Below are 24,310 nucleotides of genomic sequence, written 5' to 3'. Positions count from 1 at the left end.
TCTACAACAAGTACCCTTGGGGCACCTGCCTTCCACCATCCCTTCCTATTCCCCATGCTCATCCTAATTCTTGTGTGTTGCTATAGGACTAGAACCACCCCAGGGAGGAGGCGGTACCACCAGTGCAGGTTTCTGGCAAGCTCCACGGCCCAGTACCCTGGCAACTGGGCCTCTAGTTTTTTCCATGTATGTTGATAGTGGTGACACATGAACTAACATGTTATCAAACTTTACCACAACTGTTAGCCTCACCAAAGAGCCTTCTGTTTTCTCCAGCTGTTGTGAAGAACCCCCTTCCACGGCCTCCACCCTTGCAGTAGTCTATACCCCACAGTTCAGCAACTTTATCACCCAAAGGTCTCTTGCTCACACCAGAACTTCCTCATGCATCCTTCTTGCCATTCAAGATCTCCTGCAGCCTGGTGTCCTTTCTGCACACTAGCACTCATGGATGCCATTTGCACATACTCCACTTTGTGTGTCTTTCCTTTCTGGATACTAACTCAGTAGTCTCACCTGCCATAGTGATCTTTTAATTTACTATCAAACCTCCAGAGCCTCACTCTGCCCAAAGTTCCCATGTATTCCTCAGGTTACCCCTCATGCCAACCCTGTTTTTAGACCTTAGCACATCTGTAGCCACAACATCAAGTATCTCCTCTTATCCTAGAGATGCTACCACATGCCAACCTTGTTTTTAGACCTTAGCACATCTGTAGCCACAACATCAAGTATCTCCTCTTATCCTCTAGAGATGCTACCACACACATTTTCTGCACTCTGTCTTTCTCAGGTATCACATTAATAACAGTGGTCCCTTCCTTTCTGCTAAGGCTCACTGGCCAGCTTTCACTAAGCTCTTGGGTCTGCAGCTCTTCATTTGTCCCTCTGCATCTAACCTCACTCCATGGCAGGTCTCTTGCCCTAACACCCATGCCACCTGGCCTTTGCACTTCAGAATTTGCCCCCTTTCAGTCCATCCCCAGCCTCATTTGCCAAAAGCCTTCGAGGTGGTAGACAGCCCCTCTTGTAGGCAAATATCCCTTTCTCCAACACTAGGAAGTGATTTAAAAACAAAAAAGTTGAAGTGATTTTGCAATGATCATAACAAGCATGTATTATTTTCCTTGTGTTTGATATTACTAGTCATCCAGAGATAAACTACAGGAGGACATGGGTAGCCACTATGTAAACACTACAGATTTATACAGGGCACTTCAGTGTCCTCCTTTTGGTGATCCAGAGGGTTTCTAACCACCTAGGACACCAAAGGACAGATATTTACATCTTCACATGAGTCCACCTCTCCTCCAGGCTACCATGGACTTAGCATAGCTCTTGCTGTAGATGGCAGCATGCTCATTAGCCATTACTCTGTAATGGCTAATCATTATTAATCTTTCCAATGAGCATTTACAAGCAACAAGATTCATCTAAATCTGCTGTATGAATGGTTTCAATGAATACATACCCCAACCCCAGTCAAGGCACAGAAAGGTATCATTACTTAAGAGCCTCTTGCATGTCTGCCAGTCAAGGTGAGAAACCATGCAGTGGAGACCTTTGGAGGCCAATGGCTGGAGCATGTTTGGATGTAGGATTATACTAGACATTGACTATTAAGACACAACACATGACATCTAGGTTTATCGTTTACTTATTGTCACAGTTGCATCTACTAAACTGTTCACTTTTTCCTAATCAAACCATTAGACTACATTTCCAAGGCCTCTTGTGTCACACTGTTAAACTTAGAAAATGCTGAAAGGTTGTTCACCACATAGGAAGCCTGACCCCTTAAACTTCCAGAGTTGCCCTTGCTCTTGTCCACAGAGCCCTTGGAGGCCGAAGGCAGCAGCATGATGAAAGAACAGTGTGGTGTCAGATTCCAGCCAGAAGAGGCGCTTCAAGAACACCCCTGCTGGACATTTTGGGGGGGATTCTATTATCTTCTATCCTGAACAGAAAGAAGGGAGGCAGTAGGACTTGCTCTTGACAAAGAAAATGTTACAAGGAGTAAGCTTATGCTGTGACTAAAAATCAGAAATTATGGTGTATGGCACAGACTCCCCTACAGGGTAGTAGGGAAGAAGAGTGCAGAACACACACTGAACAGCAAAGAGCCACTGGCAGAACTCAAGGAAGTTTCCATGGCTGAACCAAAAGCTCTGGAGAGGACAGTAGGATGTGCCAGAAAAGCAAAGTTTGGAGAAAGTAACGGGCCAGTCCACAAAAGCAGAAAGTAATGGAAACAAGGAAAGCTTAAAAAAAAAAAAAAACATAAGATTAGGAGAGGACTGGAGAGGCAGTTCAGCAGAGAGGACTGGATGCTCATAGCTGTCATTCTGAGGGGATCCAATGGCATCGTCTAGCCTCCAAAGATAGCAGACTATCTAGCACATAGCATAGACATACATTCAAAACATTCATATACAATAAAAATAATTTTTAAAAAGGTTAAAAGGACTCTAAAAGCCGGGCGGTGGTGGCGCATGCCTATAATCCCAGCACTCTGGTAGGCAGAGACAGGTGGATTTCTGAGTTCAAGGCCAGCCTGGTCTACAGAGTGAGTTCCAGGACAGCCAGGGCTATAAAGAAAAACCCTGTCTCGAAAAAAACCAAATCCAAAAAAAACAACAAAAAAATATTCTAAAACCCAAATATAAGACTGAAAATTAAAACAAAGCACCTAGACTTTTAGTAAAGAACAAATGAAGAGCCAGATATGGTGGTATGTGCCTTTAATTCCAGCACCTGGAGGCAGAGGTAGGCAGAGCTCTGAGTTTAAGGCCAGCCTAGTCTACAAAGAGAGTTTGAGGACAGCCAGTGCTGTTACACAGAGAAAGCCTGTCTTAAAATAATACAAAGCGGAGGCTGGAGAGATGGCTCAGCGGTTAAGAGCACTGACTGCTCTTCCAAAGGTCCAGAGTTCAAATCCCAGCAACCACATGGTGGCTCACAACCATCTGTAATGAGATCTGATGCCCTCTTCTGGAGTGTCTGAGGACAGTTACAGTGTATTTACATATAATAATAAATAAATCTTAAAAAAAATATTAATACAAAGTAAAAGCAGTATGTATCAATGGAACTTACACAAGCAAAGAGCCCAGAGAGGAAGTAGCTTCCTGTCAGGGTTTCTGTTGCTTAATAAACAGTGACCACCGGATGGTGGTGGCGCACGCCTGTAATCCCAGCACTCTGGGAGGCAGAGACAGGCGGAATTCTGAGTTCGAGGCCAGCCTGGTCTACAGAGTGAGTTACAGGACAGCTGGGGGCTATACAGAAAAACCCTGTCTCGAAAAAACCAAATCCAAAAAACCAAAAAATAAACAGATAAACAAACAAACACTGTGATCAAAAGCAAGTAGGAGAGGAAAGCACTTAGTGGCTTTACAATTCTGCATCACAGCCCATCACTGCAGTAAGTCTGGGCCATGGAGGGGTGCTGCTTACTGGCTTGCTCAGCCTGCTTTGTTACAGCAACCCAAAGATGGCTCTACAATGGCTCTACAATTAGTTAGGGCACACCCCTAACTAATTAACAAATGAGAAAATGCCCTACAGGCCTGCCCAATCCTATGAAGACGTTTTCTCAGTTGAAGCTTCCTCATCTCCCGGTGACTCTAGTTTTTGACAAGTTGACATAAAATTTAACCAGCATGAAACCACAGGATCCATGAGCTTGGTACTCATAACAAGTCCTGGCTGGCAATATCTATGTGCAGACAAAAGGCTAGCTCCCACTCAAAAGGTGGACCTCCTGCAGAGCTGAGCTTGAGGCTATCCCAGACCCTTTTCAGTGCTGGACGGGGCCTTCTGCCCCAGTGCCGCTGTCACACTGCTTATTTATAGCAGTGTCATTTATCCTGCTGCTCTGCCTCTATAGGCCCTCAACTCTCAGCTGAACACAGGAAGAACCAATCAGACCTTTTGGTCTGAGAGGTAAAAAGGCCTTGGTGCCCAGAGGGCTACCTGAAACAGTAACTGGTAACCTGCTAATCAAACCTACCTCCTACTATCCAGGACACAGAAGCTATGTGCCCAGCTGACAGGAATCCTGTCTGTGTGGAGAGGGAGGTACAGGTACTGATGAGCAGTGATGTGAAGCATGGCCACATAAACCCCGTCCTCCCCAAGGTGCTTTGGTCATGGTATTTCATCACAGCAACAGCAACCCTAAGATAGGAAGTGAATGGGAAACCACTAAAGCACACTGAGAATTGGCCTCAGAGCTGACGGCCATGTGGGCTAACATTTGCCCAGCAAGCCTTCACAGACCATGGCAATGTCCATCAAAAGCAGACCTGAGCCTGTCCTCGAGCCTGACTACAGACCAAGCTGCTTCCCTAGCCAGCCCTGCCACATACTGTCCTACTGGATGGTTAAAGACAGGATAGTGAAAGGACACAGCCAAAACCCACATCATGATACAAATGATAAATTATATTTATACAGTAAATAAGTATCAACAGTCAACACAAATCCAAAACCACCCACCATCCCTGGGACTGAGAAACAGCTGGGTGACTTCCTTCAGGGTATACATCAGGAAGGGCATGGTAGCACGTGTGCAACACACATGGCAGTGGCCAGCGGCTTCATGATCAGTGCAGTGGGTAACTGGGACATGCGCTGGATGGACTGTAGAAAGAGGAGCCCAGTGGCCACTGGGATGGTCCCAGTCAGACAGGCTGTTGTCTTCTGTAGCAGAATCACAGGCCCACAGCAGGCAGTTCTGGCCCCTAACTTATACAATCTGAAGGAAGCACCATCTGGACTGGTGCCTGGCCTCACCTGTCCTGTGATGCCTCCATCTCTCCCAGGCAGGAGCCCCAGCCATCAGCCTCCGGAATAGCAGAGCCCAAACCTATCCCTAGGCCTCTGGTCCCCGGTGGAATGGGTAATTAGCAAGGGCCCTAAGCTTGTGGGGCCCAGGAGCAGCATGTAGACTCAGACTCAGGGGGCTTAAGTGCAGTCTTCTCTCAAACAGTAACCACTGAGTCAACTATGTGGTGCTGAGGGCCAAAAGTTTCTCTGGATGCAGAGAGGAGCGGGCAGGTGGCTGGGTGTCCTTGGAGCTTAAGGTCAGAAGTCCATATTGCAGGAAGGACACACAAACTGCCACGACCAAGAAGGGGTCGTTCTTTCTCTGAAGACACACAAGTCTGTGATCTCTAATTCAAGATTTAATACTTCCTTAACAGTGAGCAGTGAGGACAGCAGGAGATTGGGAAAAGATAGTATCAGTGCACATACGTTAAGTCTATGCCACACGTGGACTTTTTCATCTCCAAGATAGGATGTGGTTACTTCCCAGTCAGCAGCCTGAGTTGGAGCTGGTAGACAGACAAATCTGGCCCAGTCCCTGTCATGACTCAGCTAGAGGGACCATCCCTGGTGACCTGAGCCCCCACGTGTAGAATCACCCCCATTTTCACACAGTCTCATTAACCTGTACATGATGATGGGCCGGCCAGCCACACTCTGGTCTGCAGTAAATGGAAGTCCCTGGCAATCCCTGCATTCCAGGTACAAAAAAAGGGATTAGTTGATAAAAACTGGCAAGTCATAATCATGCATTGTTTTTCCTTTTAACCTTAAGTTGTAAATATACTAGTAGCAAAAAGTCTCTCAGATCTAGGCAAAAATGCTGAAGAGTCAACTGATTTGGTGATTCATCAAAAGAACTGAAGAAAGGAAAAAGGCAACTAGAGGCTGTGGGTTTTGTTATTGTTGAAGTTTTTGTTTTGTTTTAATAAAATTTTTTGTGTAATCAAATTCCGTTTTTCCCCCTATAAAGAATTTGCTTAGTTTTCCGTAAGGCATATTTTTGTCATCCAAATATCTCTTCTTTTAAAGTTTTCTTACAGTTAAAACCATAAATAAGAGAAATTAGACCACTAAAATAATACATGCCAAGACCTTAATTCAGCCAGACTTGGTCAATTCTATCAAAACTAGACAGTTAAATAAGAACCACGTTATAAAAATATTAGCCAAAAAAAGACTATTAGATAATTTTGCAAACTCAAATATGAAACTGTACTCAACAAAATGTGCAAACGTGCACAAGCACAGAGCCACAGGGCAGGGTCACGCTCCAGTCAGCTTAAAGCTCCACACTGGTATTAGTGTTTACCTTGGACTCCCATTGAGTCAAAGGAAAATAAAATATGCACAACCACTTCCCAATGGTCAGTGTCAAGTGGGGCCAGAGCTTCACCTTGTCCGCACCCTGAAGATAACTGGGGTGGGGCATACACAAAGTGACTGCCCAAGTTCTGGGCTAGACAACATCCCTGTCTTGAGCAACACTGATAACACCTCCTTTCAGGACCTCAGTGGAGCTGAGCACTTAGGAAGAGACACCAGGGCCCGACTAGGACGGTGAGGTCGCCCTACCCACACTGCAGCCTGAAGGTGTGATGGTAACAACCACCCTTTCACAAGGAAGCTGAACCTGAAGCTCTAATACCCCTACCACCATATTCTCAACCACTACACAAACCAGAGTGAGTCCCCACTTGACATCCTTGGGCTCGGCACTCTGGGTGTTCACTCAGGCAAGTCCCCCTGGGCACTAGAGAAGGAAAGGGTTTGTTGTGCCCGTTGACTGAGCTGCTGATGGGGGAATGCCCACACTGCCTACCATGTTCATTGCTGAAGGGCCAAGGGGTGTCAGTGAGGAGCCACTGGCCCCCAATGCTGAGTGTGGAGCTACTGAGGTCATGGGAGCCACAGTCTCCACCCCTGGACCAGACCCAAAGGATGCACTGCTTCCCAGGACAGGGCTCCCCCGAAGCTGGTTCAGTGTCAGTGGCTGGGGCTGGTTGACCTGGAAGGGGTTGACAGGGGCTGGAGCAGCAGTACCTGGTAAAAGAGCAAGAACACAGTATGAGCCATTGGAAGGCACTCTCTCATCGCGACAAGTGTACAAACCTTGCATCCTGCCTCCACTTTTGGCATCCCAACACTGATCTGAAGGGCAGAGCTGTGTTTCTGTAGGATGTACAGACTCCACTGGTAAACATCTACAGACTGCTGAGGCCAAGAAGACTATCACTGTGAGGAGTGCGCAACCAGCCCAGGCTGCAGAGAATAAAGTAGGCAAAGCCTAGAGTACACAGGCTTGGATGGATATTCTAAATCCTATGAAAAGTGGGTGCACAGGATGTTGCCAGCTACCCTGCTCCCTCATTCTGTCTGCCAGATATGGTTACAGGTGCCTGGGAAAGGCCATGCAATGTCCCAGGCCATAAACACTGGCACCAGGAACACTTGAGAAGGCCTGTTGCTGAGAAGTTAGTCAGCCCAGTCTCACTCAGCTTCTCTAAACCTTCCTCAACCAAAAGGCTTTTCTACCTGTTGTGAAACAGCTGGTGGATCTTGCCAGGGAACATGGAATCCTATACGTCTCTCTGAGCTTATTAGGCTCCACTTACCATCATGGTCTGCTCATCAAGGGGCACCATGACAAAGAGGAAGCTACTATACTCTGGGGATATACTTCTACCAGCACCATTATTTGCTCAGAGGTAACCCCAGGTTCAAAGGGGATGTGTAGCCCCTACTCAGGAATGATAGATCCAGGTCTACCCAAGTAGCCCAGATAGCTGCCAAAACTTCCTCAATCTGGCTATGGCCCCTAAAATCCATGATAAATTTATAAGCAAGGCCCACCACAGTGCTAGACCCCCTGATAGCTCTTGGACTCTGGCACTGAGAACAATAGTCTCTTGGGCAAGAATGGGAACCAATCTAGCAGAGGACCCAGGTCCTGTCCAGCTCCAGCCACAGGGCAATCTAGGGATACCATGCCTTCAACTATTAGGATCCTCAGAGTGGGATGAAACCTAGAAATTCCACAGCTATTTCTGTCCACAGGCCTTAAACCTCAGCTTCTAGAGGTCATACTCCTTTGCCTGGATCTGTAGGAACAGAGATGTAAAGTCCTCTAATCCCTGAAACACAGAGCCAAGGTGGAGTTGACACTGTTGAAGATACATTTCAACTCTTCAGAGGCCTAAGTCCGAAGGAATCCAGAATCCATGCAAAGCAAGGGAAAGGAGGATGTACTAGATGAAGAGCTCTGCTGGGCGGACGTGGAAAGAGGAGGAGGACGTGCAAGCAAAGTGGATCACAGATAGCCTAGAAGTGAGCAAAGAGAGGACTGCTAAAATCTTGTGGATGGTTATTTAGCTCAGTATAGCTGAGGTGCAACTCACATGGGAAGAAATGGGTTTAAAAAAAACTGGGTAGCAGAGGGTAGAAATGAGCTGGAAGGCTAATGGGCAGAGGTCAGAGCTAGGCCGTGAGGACAAGTTCTAGGTTAAATGACTGGGCCTGTCTTCTGGCCGATGCAGTACCTGGAACATGCTGTGTAGAAACCTGTACCAGGCATTATGACAGGGGCCCTTCAGCCTCAAGGGGTGGCGCATACTAAAGAGCTAAGGTGGTACTTCTCCTATAACATGGACCTATAGCAAACACCCTTCACTAGACCCAAATCTAGTACTAGTAAGATCCTCCCTGGGGGGACAGTTTTCAGAAAGCTTCTATGGCATGTTCCCCTCCAGGAAGTGGTTTCTTCCCTAATCTCAGCATCTAAACCCACCCCACCAGGCCTAGAGACAAATAGCAATGTGGAGTTCCTGGAGCTCTACCTCTTCCCAGCCAGAAATCAGCAGTCCTTGAGAGAGAAGAAAGGACTAGAGGCCAGCCATGGGTAGTACAGCAACTGATAATACTCAGCACATGCCTACCTGGTGCCAGGAAGGGATTGAGGGACTGAGCTGCTGGAGCAGGCTTAGTCACCAGTGAGTCCAAGTTCACCAGGGCTGCGTTGGGGCCCAAGAAGGACTCAGGTGTTTTCCGGGCACTGCTAGGCTTGCTTGAGGCAGAAGTCAAGGACTGAGATTCAAAGAGGTCAGGGCTCGTGGTTCTGCTGTCCTGGGGTGGCACTGAGGCCCCTGACTCAGCTGCAAGACAGGGACAAGGCTAGTTATCTTCTCATCCCTTGTATATACTATTGTAAACAGTGTATACAGACAGACAGACACACACACACAGAATAAAAACTACTAAATAAACAAATGAACAAATAAAATACAATTAAAAAGCAGTAAGTGGACAAGCAAGATTCACAAAAATATACATAGTACAATCCTCCAGTAATATTAAGATGTTATCTGGGGTTGACAGCAAAGCACAGATGTATACTTGTTCACATTCACTTTCTAGTTTCATTTGCTAAATATTCTTTCTGAATTCTTGTTAAGATGTAAACAAATTAATGGGCCAGTGGGATAGCTCAATAGATAAAAGCCTTGAAGCTCTGAGTTCAATTACTAAAATGCCCTCTCCCCCCATGGAGATGACAGGGGAAAAAATACGCACACACATGTACATATGCAAACACATGGGCACATACACAAACATGCATGCACATACATATAAAGTTGAAAAAGCGTGTTACTTCTAAAATCAACTAGGTGGTCAAATGCACAAAATGTTAGACAGAAACCATCTATATCTACCTGTTTTTTTTGAAGTTCGAAGGTTGTCAAATTCAGAAAAATCATCTTTTACTGTACCGTTGAAATTACTGAAGAGCTCAAAGGACCCTGAGGGACATACAAGCTGGTGACTGAAAGCATCTCTTTCCATTCCCTAGCACAACAGGTACCCAATCTGCATGGGGATAATGGGTTAGCACAAGCCATAGGGGCCTCTCTCCCAAGTACTCTACATCATATTGTTAAACTTGGGCCCATGCTTCAGTCACTTCCTAGACTGGAAGGCAACAGGTGGAATCAGAGACCATGAGTGCTTACCACAACACCACCATTCTACTCCAAAAGAAGAAAGGGCTGACAGTGTAGGGAGTATGTGTTGTTCTGGACATTGGGATAGAGTCTGTGGGAAATATCCCCAAGAAGTCCTGAGGTCAGTCTGCCACCCAAAAAGGAGACCAGAACTCACTTTTGGGGCCCAATGCAGCAACTCTCTCAACTGTGGGTATATAAAAGGGCCTGTGATGCCTGCTCCCACCTGGGATGGGTACAGAAGTGGTCAGCTAGCCAGCTACTGCCAGTGCACCAGAAGGGAGGAAGAAGTGGTAAAGCTGCAGGAACCAGGCTGAGCAAAGTGATCACCTGAGGCAGAACTGGGCTTGGCAGCTCCCCAGGCATCTGTTGTCTTTCCAGCATTGGAGACAGCCTGCTGTGAGGCTGTCCAAGGGTCTGAGCTCTTGGGGACAGACTGTGTGCTGGCTGTGGTAGGTACTCCCCAGGGGTCCACAGAGGCAGCTGGCTTGGTACCTGCAGAAGTCAGAGTCAAAATTCAGAACAGGCTGGAGAGTGTTAAAGAGTTTCTACTGCTTTTGCAGAGGGCCAGGGTTTGGTTCCAAGCATGCTCACAATAGGCTGTAACTCCAGTTCCAACAAAAATATGGTACACATAAACCCACATAGCCTCACATATATACACAGACCACATGAGTAAGAATAGGCAGAGTTAGAGTTCAGAGGCTGCCAGATAAAAATGCCTAGAGACAGTCTTCTGACAAGTGCACAGACAGCAAAGCTAAAGGCCTTCTGAATATTTCCCATCACACAAGGGGCTCACGGGGGTTCCCGCAAACCAAATGAAACTATAAGGAACACATCTATTTCCCCTATAAATGCAGGCTCCACCCCAGACATGAAGTTTGGCAACCCCTATACGAATGCTTGGCTCCCCAGAGGTATTCTCCCATCAGCCTTGGGTGGGCCCTGTTCTCAAATGGTGGCATATCAAGGAAAGAAAGTAACAGAATAGGTTGAGTGCTCATCACCAGCTTTAGCAGTAGAACCCTTCAAAACTGTGAGCAACAAAGGTCGGTCAACTTAGTGCATCACAACTGCCTCTGACAAGGATGGGCGGGGCAGGTGGAATAGTTCAGCCAGTAAAGGTGCTTGCGAACAAGCCTAGCGATGTGAACTGATCCTCAGGACGCAGATGACAGAATGAACTCCACTAGACTAGTCGTCCTCTGACTTCTACACATGAATCAAACACACACACACACACATACACACACACACACATGTAAATGAGGAGATGGAAAATATTTCTGTGCATATCTAATAATGTTAAGTGTCAACCCTGTATGTGGATTTTTCAAATACGAAACAAATCATCCATTCTGTGGAAGACAAGCAAACACTACTACATTTCCAGGTCCACCACAAAATCCTGAACCCTGAGCCGTTTAAGGCACCTCGTGCTTTGTCTTTAGTTTATCATACCTTGAAACAATATACTGGATAGCTATGCCAGACTTCTGAATTTATTATTATACAAATAAGGTAAACATATGTGTGTGTGTGTGTGTGTGTGTGTTCATTCTTTGGTGACTAGGTTTATTTACTACACATTTTACCTCTGGAATTAGCCTTTGTTGACACGTAGCTGAAATCTAGCTATGAAAAAACTCACAAATAACCACTTTGAAAGACCCTGGGTGTGCTTTGTGTGGCTGCCTATTCTTGTACATCCCTCTATTCTGTGCACACAGTGACAGCTGTTGGGCCACAAGCCCCTGCATTTTCAGCAAGTAATGCCAGAACTGTTTCCGTGCTGGTCCTAACAGTTTATAACCCTCTAAGCAGGCCCTTCCTCTTACCTGTCTCAAACGTTCTGATGGAACCTAGGTTTTCCATTTGTGCCCATGTGGTACATACGAAGTCTATCTTGCAATAATTTTATGTTTACTTGCTCCCTAATAAACATGTATATCCTTGTACACCCTCTTCCTACAAGGTCTATGACCTTCATCAAGCATCCTCTAGGGTCATCTCTGCCTGACTAATCTCACCAGCATGAATTACAGTGCCCATTCATTCCATCTCAGTTAAACCTTCAGCTGTGTATTACTGGGCTCCTTAGTCTGTTGCACTAGCCTACTGACTGACTCCTTCTCCACATGATGTTAATCATCTTCATACATTCTTTTCTCCCCTCAAAACAGAGTCTCACATACCTCAGGCTTACAGGCCTCAAACTCACTATGTAGCTGATGATGACCTTAAACTTGTTATTGTTTCCCTATTTCAGTTATCTGAGACAGAGGTTTCTCTGTGTAGCTCTGGCTATCCTGGAACTCACTATGTAGACCAAGCTGGCCTCAAACTCACAAAGATCCACTTGCCTCTGCCTCTACAGGATAACCACACATTTGTTTTCATCTTTAGTAGGCTCACTTCTAAGAACTTGTTTCTGACAGAGGAATTTCCACAATATACTCATATCTTTTAAAAAACTTTCCTGATTTACATTTCTTTCCAATAAATCAATATTCCTAACTGGCCTTGGCCTAAAATAGTTGAACCCATATTGTCTAGTTTGGTGTCAAGTTTACCTCAGTCTCCAGAAACAAGCAGGAAGTTCTTATTTTCTGTACTTTTAATTATTAAAAACTTAGATATTTCTGAGTGCTAATAGAATTTACCTATAAAACTCTGGGTGGATTTAGAGAAGAAAGTTAAGTACTCTTTCAATTTCTTTCATGGTAATTAATAAGCCTTATCTCTCCTTGTATTTTCTTCCTTTACCAGGCTGGCCTGGAACTTAAGACATCAGCCTGCCTCTTCCTCCCAAGTGCTGGAATCAAAAGTGTATACCATGCCTCCCAGCTGTAACAATGTTTTAGTATCAACAAAAAGATAATTAGTATCAAATACGAATTTTAAAACTATAGTCAATCTAATGTGAAAAATATTTCTGCTTCTGTTGTTACTATTTATTCTACAAATAATAATAAAGTGTTGTGATTAAAGGAATTGACACCACTACCTGGTGCTTCCAAATTTCAAACTTCCACAATTATCTTCAGAACAAACAAGGATTTTCTAGGACTGGCTGCCTAGGTAACACTATGGTTTCATGCAAGCACACTAAAGTCACTACCCCCGTCTCAGCGCTGGCTGTCCAGTTCCTTTCCTGGACAGTCTTGCTTTGCTCACACAGGGTACCTAGATAAGCTGCGTTAGCATTCTTCAGCTTCCTGAACAATAACTTTCATAATGTTCTTCTGGCTCGTTATCTCCTTCAAAAATGAACTCTTCAGGAACTCCAAAAGATGTGGGCCAGTGGAGACAGCCACACAGCTTCCATGCTCAGCCTGGCTACTGACTCCCTATGCTCCTTGGACACATCAAAGAAACTTTGTCGTCTGTCACAGGCCCCACTGAACCTGTCTCTTGCCCTAGTCACTCTGGAATCCTCCACTTATTACTCATCTAACCAAGGATCTTTTCCTAGATTGAATTCCTTATGGTAGAGAAGAGTGGTTAATTGCAGCCCCAATTCTAGCCATGGAAGAACACCCAGCAAGACTTGTGACAACTAGGATGTATCAGAGTTCAGAGAACAGGGACTTGTCAATCTTAGGAAGCTAAGGACTGTTCTCTGACATCTGAAAAGGACTTCATTCCCCCTGGATCACTCCTGTGAAGGAGGACACTCCATGGGTGTTAAAGATAACCCCATCATTAAGAGTATATAACTATATACCTACAGGACTCTAAAATGCCAGAGGACTTACTTGGGTCCTACTCAGGTGTTGCAGTGACTATCCCCACACCCTTGTAACTCTGATCTGACTAGGCTACTGGCTAGTATACAGCAGGATGGGTGGGAATAGAAACAGCCTTCACTTCTCCCCAGGCTTGCTGCAGTGACACACCCAAAAGCTATGAGCTAGCTAGATGACATGCTCTGTCAAGAAGCACTCCCAAATGGCACTTTTCCTGTTCTCACGTCCTGCCAACTCCTATTTGGCTTTTCTGTTGTCTAATGTTGCTGCACTTGAACCATTAGGCTTCAAAACCCTCCAGAAACAATTCCCTGAGAAGTACCTCTGAGCTCTCACCCCAAGCCTTCTAGTTTCCCTATGGGTCTGGAACTATGCTTCTAGATCCTCTACTATCTGTGGGATGCTTTGCCAGGTCTGTGAACCTGGCCTCAGTTGGATTCACACTACAGGGATGGTGTCTTATCAGGCATGGCTCTGTCTCAGCTGAACAGAGTATTGTGATAGAAATGGTTTGCCAGGGAGAAGACTGGGCAGGCAGCCAGAAAAGCTCTGATATGATGACACAGAGATCCCAGGACCAATGCCATATGGGAGTCTTAGGGATATAGCATGCCTTCCTGTTCTCTTCCCTACTCACTGGTGCCTTACAGGCCCACATAAGAACACCCCACTGCTCTCTTAGCTAGACAGATGTACTTGAGGGACACAGTCTGGAGAGACCTCGCTGTCCTGTAGTCCCTGACAGTGCTAAGCATCAGTGCCTCTCAGAAGATTGCTGCTGACTTTCTTCTTGCCCACATTAAGAAGGTACATCCAGCCCCTACTGCCCTTTTTAAAACAAATACCTTAATGCTCCATGGGAGAGTTTTCCCCTCACCCACTCCCGTAGTCTAAGAGGATCATATACTTCCCTGACAACCAGGAAGAATCCTTGTGGCTAATGTAAATCCCAGCTCCCAAAAGTCCTACATGATCTGCAGAGTGAGCTTCCCTATTCCCCATGGGGCCAGAACATGCAGCTGGCTTTCCAGGGAGCCACTGGACTTGTAAGAAAACACTGCCTCAGACAATACAGCACAGCAGTTCCCAACCTGCAGGGCACTCCTACAATGGCCTTGATTATAAGTGAAGGTGCACGCCTCTAGGTAAGTGCATGTGCTCTCTCTCCACAGGTGGGGCTGGAGCTCCTTCCAACTCTATACCATGTTGGCATCAGAACTAGTAGAGGGAACAAAGAAACCTAAAGCTACAGGTACAAACATGAAGAGCCACTTTCATGGCTACACTGAGAATCCACACAGGAAGCACTCCAAGGGCTTAAACTCAGTGAGGTACTAGGGACAAAGAGTGTGGGATCATGGCTGTCCTTAGAAAGTCCCTAGAGACTTTAATAAAATATCACACTGTCTCCCTAAGCACACAGACTGTGGGGAAGACCTACTAAACATATTTTGTGGGTCTGTTGTGAGATAAACAGGGATCCAGAATGCATACAAATCTGAGCTTCTACTGCACTCAAGAGGCCCAAGCCTCTCTCATGCAAGAGTCACCTAGCTCACATACTACCCCAGGCCTCCTGCATAGTTGCCTTACCCTACCCTATCAATTTGTTTAGCATTCCTCTAGCCAAGCCTCTAAGAAATAAATCATTGAACCAACCTGAAGACAACTGAAAACCAAGAACACAGGGCAAGAGGGGATTCTGAGAATCAGATGACTACATCTCCTTAAACAGATACCCAACCCATGTCTTTAAGAAGAGTGGAGCTGGAGAGATAACTCAGTGGTTACAAGTGCTTGATATTCTTCCAAGTGACAGAAATTGGTTCTCAGAACCCACATTAGGTGGCTCACAACCTGTACTTCCAGATCCAAGGAATCCAATGCCTTCTTTGGGCTTCCACAGGCACCCCTACATTTATGCTATACACAAACAAATAAAAATGAAATACATCTTTATAAAAGTTTCTCAGGCAGAATAAGACAATATTCTTATATTCTTACAGTCCAAGTCCTGAAGCTTAGCCCAGCTACCCACAACCAGGCTGGACACCTGCAACACTCCTCCTGAGCCAGCAGCATGGAGAGCCAGTGGGGACAAAGTAATCAAAACTCAGAGCTCTGAACAGGGGATGAAATGCATGCTCAGCTCAAACCCTTGCCAATCCCAAACGACATAGATCATCAGGGATAAACAGCTGAACCCAAATGAGGTGTGTCAAGTTCCCATTCTGCAAGTAACACTGAGGTCCAAGGTGTGTGTAATCAGGACTTTGAAAGCTGACTGGGCTGAATTTAGTACCAAATGAAGAGAACACCATAGACACAAGTAGGTAGTCCTATAGCCAGCACAGTTTGCTTCGATCACACTGTGAGTGGAGTGCAGACACAGGGTTGGCCCAGCTGCCCCCAGGAGATAGAAAGGGCAATGAGGCCATCACAAGATTCTTCTATACCTTCAGGGTCTGGCATTAGTAGGTCCTGCCACACCACACACCCAATAAATAAAGGCTTATTTAAAGCTCAAATGAGTAGAAAGGAGAATGGAATTAAGTTCAGAGAGACAGCAGCTTCCGCCTCCTCTGTAGATCCATTCACATGGAGCCCAGTGGATAAATGAATATTCATGTGCACAGCCGGCAGTCGCAGTCCATACTGGGGTCATCAAGAAGCCAGAGCACACCTGCTACCGCCAGGCGGAACTTAGGCTCAGTCCTGGCCTTGGCTCTGGTAGGTGGGTAGACAGTAAGGGTGACAAGCCAGCCAAGGCCTTCTGAATTACCAGGCTGTGAGGCCTCTTCAGACCAGGTGGCAGCTCTGTGTATCTAGAACAGAGGAGGAAGTGCCCCGCTGACCTGGCAGGCTCCAACTTCCCTCCTCTGGGCTCTTAGCATTTCCTCCCAAGGCCACTTGGCTCAGCAGTCCCCAGTGCTGCTTGGAAAGAACTGGTAATAACAGGACCCACTACAAACGGTGGCTTTCAGAAAAGCATTCCTTTCATGCAGAGAGTGGCTCTGTGCTGTGGGAAGATGCTTTAATAATTACGAGTATCCTGGGACTGAGAGGTGGCTCTTACACTTGGGTTTTAGCAGAGGCTAAGCAGTAATCACATGCCCATATCACATGCCTGCTCTGGAGCCAGCTCAAGCTGCAAGAAGCAAAGCACCTGCTGGGTCAGGTAGCTGGGACAAAGCCCCAAGAACACAATGACTTCGGCATCATTTTTCAACAGCACCTTCACAGGACACATAGCTGCTCAAGAGCTAGTAGCCCAACCACACAGTGCCAACCAATACCACATGAATGAGTACCATGGTTTCCAGTGACACCTGGGCACATACACAGCATAGCATAAGCTGGGTAATGTATGTATGTCTGAGTGTAACTTTATACAATGTGACCTCAACTGGGTTATACAATCTACTGAGGAAAGGAAGTGGAGAGACAGTTCAGATTTTACCAACAGCCATCTCCATGCTGGAAGGATACACTTTAACTTAGCAGGCTGCACAACTTCCCAGCAATCCAAGATGTCCTACCACAAGCTCTGAGCTGGGATTGGGGTGGGGGACATTTCTGGGCTTTGGTGATCTGTGTGTCTCTCCAGTCACCAGTAAAAAGTCAATGTGTGCAAGCCAAGAGTGGGCAAGTCCAGGAGCAGCAACCCTGTTCAGAATAGTTTTAATTCTCACCACCATGTTAAAATAGATGGTGATTATTTGGGTTTTAGTTCAATCTTCTCTTTTAAAAATTAGATTCACAAAGGCCAGAAACTAAACACAGTACAAATGTCCAATGGGAGGAGATTGTGTGCCTAAGGTACCATATCCACAGGGGATATTTCTGGCCGGGAAAGGACTAAACACCTACTAAATTGCAGACAACCTTCCAACAAATGACAGCCACAGTCATGTGACTTTGTTAATATGATAATGTTCACAACAAATAAATCTTTATGAACCAAGGCATAATAGCAGATTGGTAGCTAGGAATTGAGTATGGATTCTTTCTGGAATAATGGAATAAATTTCATTCAACCTAGGAGCAATAGTTAGTTATACAGCTCTGTGAATGTGTGGGGTTTATTGTTTTGTTTTGTTAAATATTCCAGCTTAAAATAGAATGGTAAATTTCAACATTTAAAGAGCAAGCAAAGGACATATCCCAACAGAGCTTTTCATACCTGCCCCCACAGCAGGCCGTGTACTACTCAGGCTTCCTGGCACAGCCTCTCTATATGTGACTCTGATCTGACACACTAGGAATTCTCTTTAGCTGGACCTGGATAATGGTCATTTAACAAAAAGACTGTTACAGATCTGGGAGACAGGAGCATCTAAGTCAGTACTGGAAAGTCTAATACCCCTGGAGCACCATAATACTTCCATATCTGCCTATACTCTACTTTTCAATAGTACAACCACCACAGGTTTCCTGATCTCCAAGGAATAAGAACTCAGGTAACACTACTTGGCCCCAGAAAGTCAGCAAGCTCCACATATCACTGTAGCCAAAAGTACGCTAAAGAGCATCTGAGGCTGACATAGTTTTTAGACCAAATACAAGCACTTGCAAGATAGAGGTCAGTCCCTGAAGTACTTGATACCAACTCCTTTCCCTCACTTTTTTACCTGCTGCACATGTCACAATGCATGGGTCCCTGTGTCTGGATTTGCATGTGCGCCCCTTTCCCCCATTACCCACACCTTCTGACACACCATTCAACAGGACACTGTTGTTCCGCATCCACCTACCTCTAAGATGCCCAACTCACTGCTCTGGTCTGAAAGGCCCTTGCCAGAGCCTGGCTCACACAGCACTGCTACCAGCTGTGCCCATCCTGCCCAGGACAGGAACCATTCATTATCTGTGCCCCAGATTCTTCACATGGCAGGACAGAACCTAGTGTTTGGTGTACTTTAACAAACACCCAGAGAAAAGGTCCACTTTAGGAAAGAAAGAACACACACACAGAAAGGTGTACACACATCACAGGCATGTCCAACAGGCTTCAGAGAACCAGGCCAGAAGCATAAAGCCTATAAGACTAGGCTCCCTACCAGCAATTAAGAAATTTTATGTGCCAGGAATATCACCCACAATAAATTAATTCTGCAAGTTCATATTTCAAATCAGACTGAAAATTCACATTTACCAATAAGCAAAACTCGGAAATAAAACTCACTAGATGTATTATTACTTTAAGTAACAAGAATAACAGTAAATATGCCCTCTCTGTATTAGTAGTGGTGGTAAGCATATCCCATAGCTCATTTTAGGTTTTTCTGTGTATGTATTATGTCTACTTGAGCTTAAGCTGGGTGCAAGTCTAAGAACTGAAATGTAGTCTACAGCAGGGACAGGTTGTTTCTGATACTTGGATGAGACAGATGAAATGAGCTAACTAAGAGAAAGAAAGTACCTGTTTTCCCCATCAAACAGGCAAGCTTAGGAATCTATTTACCAAATGATGGCCAGGGGTCAGTAATGTTCGCAGGAGCCACTGTTCCACCCCAGGGGTTGGTCTGGTTAGCAGAGGCTCCTCCTGTACTCCAGGGCTCAGTTTTCTGCATAACAGGGCCCGAGCTGGGGAGGGCATCCATTAAATCCAACAAGGTAGTCTGCTGTGAGTGGGAGCCTGGCTGTTAAGACAAACAGAAGAAATGGTTTCGTTTGGTTATAGTCATAGCAAATATCCACATACTAAGCATAAATGTTAGTTCTCACCACAGCACAGGCCTCCTGGGCTAAGTCCTGAATAACTTGGAAATTGAGCTGCTCCAACACCAAAGCTTCACTAACACCCCTGCTTCCCAGAGGAGCCAGGGATCCAATACACTACAGTACTGAAGGTGTGCCACATGCCCACAAGTTTTAAGAATTCTCAGGGCAAGCCAGGCGGTGGTGGCGCATGCCTTTAATCCCAACACTTGGGAGGTAGAGGCAGGCGGATTTCTGAGTTCGAGGACAGCCTGGTCGATAGAGTGAGCTCCAGGACAGCCAGGGCTATACAGAGAAACCCTGTCTCGAAGAAAAGAAAAAAAAAAAAAGATTTCTCAGGGCTCCCAGACTCTCTCAGGACAATTCTGGCATTGGCATCCACTCATCATCACCCCTCTTCACCTGTCTTTTGTTTCCTGGCTACCAGTACCCAGCCTAAAGGAAGGAGAAGGGGCTGGCTGGCTCTCTTTCTGGCTCCCCACCTTTCCTATTCCCATAACTGCAACATCTGTCATCAGGGTCCTGTGGCATCATGTCAGGTGATGTGGCCTGGCCTGATAAGTTTGTCAGAAGCAGAGCCACATCCTGGTCACCTCTATGTCATAGCCTAGCAAAGTAAGGGGGATAGTGGATGGGGTGAGGGGATAAAGACCAGTATAGCCGATGGCTTCTGAAGACTAAAAAAATGTCTCCAAGTACCATTGTGAGGCTGACACTGCTGCTACATTCTCCTTTTACAGGTGGCATCAAGTGTCTTCTCTTAGTCACTATGAGGATTTTTTTTTGTTTTTGTTTTTTTTTTAATTATGTTGTCACTAGTGTCCACCACCACATGGCTTCAATGTGGAATCTAGCCCCCTGCCATGTGTCCTAGCCTCACTGTAGGCCACAGGGGCACCTGAAACAACCACCCAAGATCAATTTCAAACATTTACCTTGCAGCAAGCTTTCACCTCTTTCTTTTTTGGAACTTTTACTGTGTCTCTCCGGCTTTCTTCCAGAGCCATCTGCAATCTGAGGTCATCACCCCGCCTGAGGCGTTCTTCCTGGAGTGGGACAATGGAGCTTGAGGCTGAGGGTAATGTTGACAGCCACACAGCAGGGCACAAGGCCACACTAGCCAGCAACAGGAAAGGCCCTGCATCATGTGGCATTTCAAGGGAGAATACAGTTCAGCTGGAAACAATGGCTTTCCATTCCCAGAGGGCTCACAGAGGTTCCTCCTTCAGAGGCTGTCTGAGGTCATACCAGCAACTCTCAGGCACCACCAAAATGGGGAAACAAAATATTTAATCTAAAATATTTCTCAGGGCTGGAGAGATGGCTCAGCAATTAAGAGCACTTGCTTCTACAGAAGACCCAGATCAGTACATAGCACCCACATAATGGCTCACAACCATCTGTAACTCCAGTTACAGGGCATGCATGTGGTACACATACATGCATGCAGGCAAATCATTCATCCATATAGAATGAAAACAGTGTTTCCTTATAGAACACAAATAGAACAGGAAAGAATTAGAAAAAGCTGAAAAACACATATCATCTCAATCCCCACAGTGGACACTCCCTGAACAACTGTGCAGTTGTATAGTTTCTAGTAGAAACAATTCATCTTATTTAAGGGTAAGTCACTTGCAAAAGACAGTCCTGGCCTAACTTCTATATGATTAAAACATACTCTTGGGTTTTAGCTAAAAAGGCTGAAGCCATCCACCCATCCCAGAAACTTGCAGTAGGACCTCCTGGGCACCTTGATCCCGTGGAGCCATGAGCTTCCACATGGGCAGATTTAATGGCTGAAGGTTCTCTACAGGGGGCAGAGGCCAGGATCAAAGCTGCCCATTGTTGCTGTTACAGACATACCAACTATGCCGGCCAAACCTCTCTGTGTTCACATTTAACACCCAACATTCTTCTCTCCATACGAGGGGTGTACCTTGCTGCCTCTGGCTGTCTGCACGCTTTCTGATGACTGAAAGCAAAGGGACACTGTCTAAAGGTGTTTGAATTGCCCCTTTCGCTCCTCCATTTTAAAGTAATGCATGCTTATTAAAAAAAAAATAAGGTATAGAGGGGAACAAAACCACACACAGGCTCAATATTAGAGCACTTCCTTACAGAGGGGTCTGGGTTCCATCTTACACCACATAGTTTTAAAAAAAATCTATGCTGCTTCTACCATGCCCGCATGCACACTCTTTCCTTAAGCTTCCCCTTCTAGTCTCCCAGACATCTGCCATACGGTATATTGCCCTGGCAGGGACCAGGCCCAACCCACCTACCCACCACCCTCAACCCAGGCCTGTCCTGCCCACTGCCCTGTATGCTGGCACCTCAAGGAGGTTGGAAGCACACAGCTCCCTCAGAAGTCCCTGGACTGTAAGTCTGCATAGGAACTTCATTCAGGGTTAGCTGCTTCTCTGGACACTGACCTCCCTGAAAACCTTTCCTCGTTATAGCTCTGCCTGGACTAGGGGCTCAGAATGCACTGTAGCCACAAAACATGAACTCATCAAGTAAGTGCCTTAAAGACAGGGCTGTGTGTGTGTCATCCTTTCTGGGAGCCATTACCCTCCCCAGGAACACCAAGGTAAAGACCCCACGGGCTCAACCACAAAAGCACTGACCTGTTCTGCAACCTCTCTGCTCATGGCAAGTGCCAGTTGCAGTTGCAACTCTTCTTCTCCGCTTGTCTGTGGCCGGGCCTGCTCCAACTCGGAGGACACTCGTGGGGAAGTAGCTGTGAAATGGGGAGGGACGGATGGGGGACAAGTCATCACATGCAAAGACAGCACAAGATAGTACTCAGTTTTCACCTCAAACCCACACAGCCCAGCAAAAGGATAATATAAGGCTACAGGTATTTCAGAATTAAAATTAACAACAGTCAAACACGGTTGCACACCTAAAGGAGACACATGAAACCTTTGCTGGAGGTCAGGCCTCAGGAGGATCAAATCTCAAGTCTTTACAGCAGATCTCTACTCCAGAGAAATGGACCATCAAACAGAAACCTGACAAGAGTTCTTGAAGAGCCTTCAGTTATATGAAGGAGCCCAAGAGACCAAAGGCTCCAATCAAAACACTAACATTTAGAGGGCATGCTTAGGAAAAGGAAGCCCACACAGTTCTGTGTAGACCAAGTACTTATATAACACTGCACAGAGGTATGTTTTGCTCAAGTGTGAAATGCAGAGACCTAGCTGAGATACCAAATCCCAAACCAGGAAATCCACATTCACAGTAACCCAAGGATGCTCAGATTAGGAATGCAACTGGATCCGATGTAGAGAGTCCGAGAGAGCAGGAGCCTAGGGGTGGACCCACCTCTGCACACTCCCAGTTTCAGTAAACTGCAGATGGAAGCCCACCCACCCAGGAAACCATGTGTCTATGGTTCCTGGCTTAGGCCCCCTCTGCGCTTCTGTGTAGCTCAGCACACCCTCCTCGTCTGCTGACCAACTGTAGAGCTTTAGCCTCCTGCACTGGGACCCACAGAGTAGCCAGCCCTCACTCCAGGCCAGTAAACCTTTATACTTTACACAGTGAATGGCTGCTTTCATAGATAGATGGGTGGGTAGAAAGAAGGACAAGTTAATTTCATAGTTTGAGCTAATTGTTTTAAATGTTCTAATCTGTACTAAGCACTTTCTTCTTTCATGCATTCTAGCAAAGGTCTACCTAGACTGCTTATCACAATACTTTCTCCATCTCTAGTTTAAACTTGGTTCCTAGGAGCTGCCTCCTTGGCAGGAATAACAGCTGACAAAGATGGTTTCTAGATAGCCAGCCAGGCCCAGGCTACATCAATAGTAAGATTTAACTTGGGCTGGGAGGTGGTGGCACATGCCTGTAATCCCAGCACTCTGGGAGGCAGAGGCAGGCAGATTTCTAAGTTCGAGGCCAGCCTGGTCTACAGAATGAGTTCCAGGACAGCAAGGGCTATACAGAGAAATCCTGTCTCGAAAAAAAAACAAATCCAAAAAAACCAAAAAAAAAAAAAAAAAAAAAAAAAAGATTTAACTTGGAATCATTCTTGGTGGTGGTGGAAGCAACCAATTGCCTCACATCTCCTATCCTGAGCAGGCAAAACAAAAGCTGCAGAGAAAACTCCTAAATAAATAAAACCAAGCCTAATCACATCCTAAAGCATTATCCCAATTAGACTTTTCACGGGACCCCTTTAGAAATTCAAGTGGATAGTAATAAAACTGCCTCAAATCCACTTTGCTGAATAGATTTAACAATATACTTTTATTATTTATACACACACACACACACACACACACACCCCTACCTTTTGGTTGATTTTTGTTCCCAATCTCACTGATACCAATCTGAATACTTAGGTCTCTCTTTCTCATGCTCAAGAAGGAAAGAACTCATCAACTAGACTGGACGGTTCAAAGGCAGTGAGACATAGACATCTCTAGGAGGCAGACCTGGGAAATTCCTGCTCACTTAAATGTGGCTTCTTTGTACAAATCCATACCAATGAAAACCAGAGAATGAATGGTTAACAAATCCCTTGCTGAGATCAGATACAGCACTGATATCCTGTTTACAACCAAATGAGAATCCGGGATCCAGGAAGAAACGTCACACTGGCATGGAGTGCTTGCTCAGATAGTGAATCTTATCCTGCAGGGAAGGCTGTTCATTGGCCATCAAGTCACAGGATATCTACCAGGTCAGGAAAAAACAGGGCTCTGAGCAGACTTGCTGTTGCAAAGAAATCTCTCAGTTTTCAGGGCTGTTAGATATACCAGTGAGGCAAGATGGGCTTCAAATGCAAATGAACATACTCCTGTTACAGTTACCGGTGGTGAGAATGATGCAAAGCCTGTCAGTGTGGAATTTCAAGACAAGGGGTACTATACGTAGGATGTTCCCCTCCACACTGTGGTTTTATAAACGGATGTACAGCTCTCAGCTCCACAGGTGGCAGAATTCACAGCCACCACCCACACAATCAGCCAAGTATGCACAGCAGGCCCTGGCTTACTT

The 24,310-nt window shown here is 45.8% G+C and overlaps 1 protein-coding gene across 9 annotated transcripts in view; it reads right to left on the bottom strand.

The window, feature by feature from the left end:
• Positions 1–4,425: 4,425 nt before the first annotated feature.
• The window catches only part of Epn2 (epsin 2), a 63,632-nt gene continuing 43,747 nt past the window's right edge, over positions 4,426–24,310 (bottom strand). For 4 of the 9 annotated variants that reach the window (XM_052195756.1, XM_052195757.1, XM_052195755.1 and 1 more), the window contains 9 exons: positions 21,931–22,043; positions 21,240–21,275; positions 20,236–20,346; positions 19,044–19,221; positions 10,158–10,322; positions 9,540–9,626; positions 8,766–8,981; positions 6,653–6,873; positions 4,426–5,521 (listed from right to left, as the gene is read on the bottom strand). In XM_052195756.1, the coding sequence (XP_052051716.1) occupies positions 5,438–5,521; positions 6,653–6,873; positions 8,766–8,981; positions 9,540–9,626; positions 10,158–10,322; positions 19,044–19,221; positions 20,236–20,346; positions 21,240–21,275; positions 21,931–22,043 (1,211 nt within the window). In that variant the 3' untranslated portion in view covers positions 4,426–5,437. Of the gene's footprint in view, positions 6,874–8,765; positions 8,982–9,539; positions 9,627–10,157; positions 10,323–19,043; positions 19,222–20,235; positions 20,347–21,239; positions 21,276–21,930; positions 22,044–24,310 lie in introns of all 9 variants that reach the window. The other 5 variants (XM_052195763.1, XM_052195758.1, XM_052195762.1 and 2 more) reach the window with 4 other exon arrangements.

The sequence above is a fragment of the Apodemus sylvaticus genome, chromosome 10 (assembly GCF_947179515.1).
Source record: "Apodemus sylvaticus chromosome 10, mApoSyl1.1, whole genome shotgun sequence".
Lineage (NCBI taxonomy): Eukaryota > Metazoa > Chordata > Mammalia > Rodentia > Muridae > Apodemus > Apodemus sylvaticus.
Note: the sequence above shows the minus strand (reverse complement) of the source record. Positions and strands in the feature narration are given on the sequence as shown.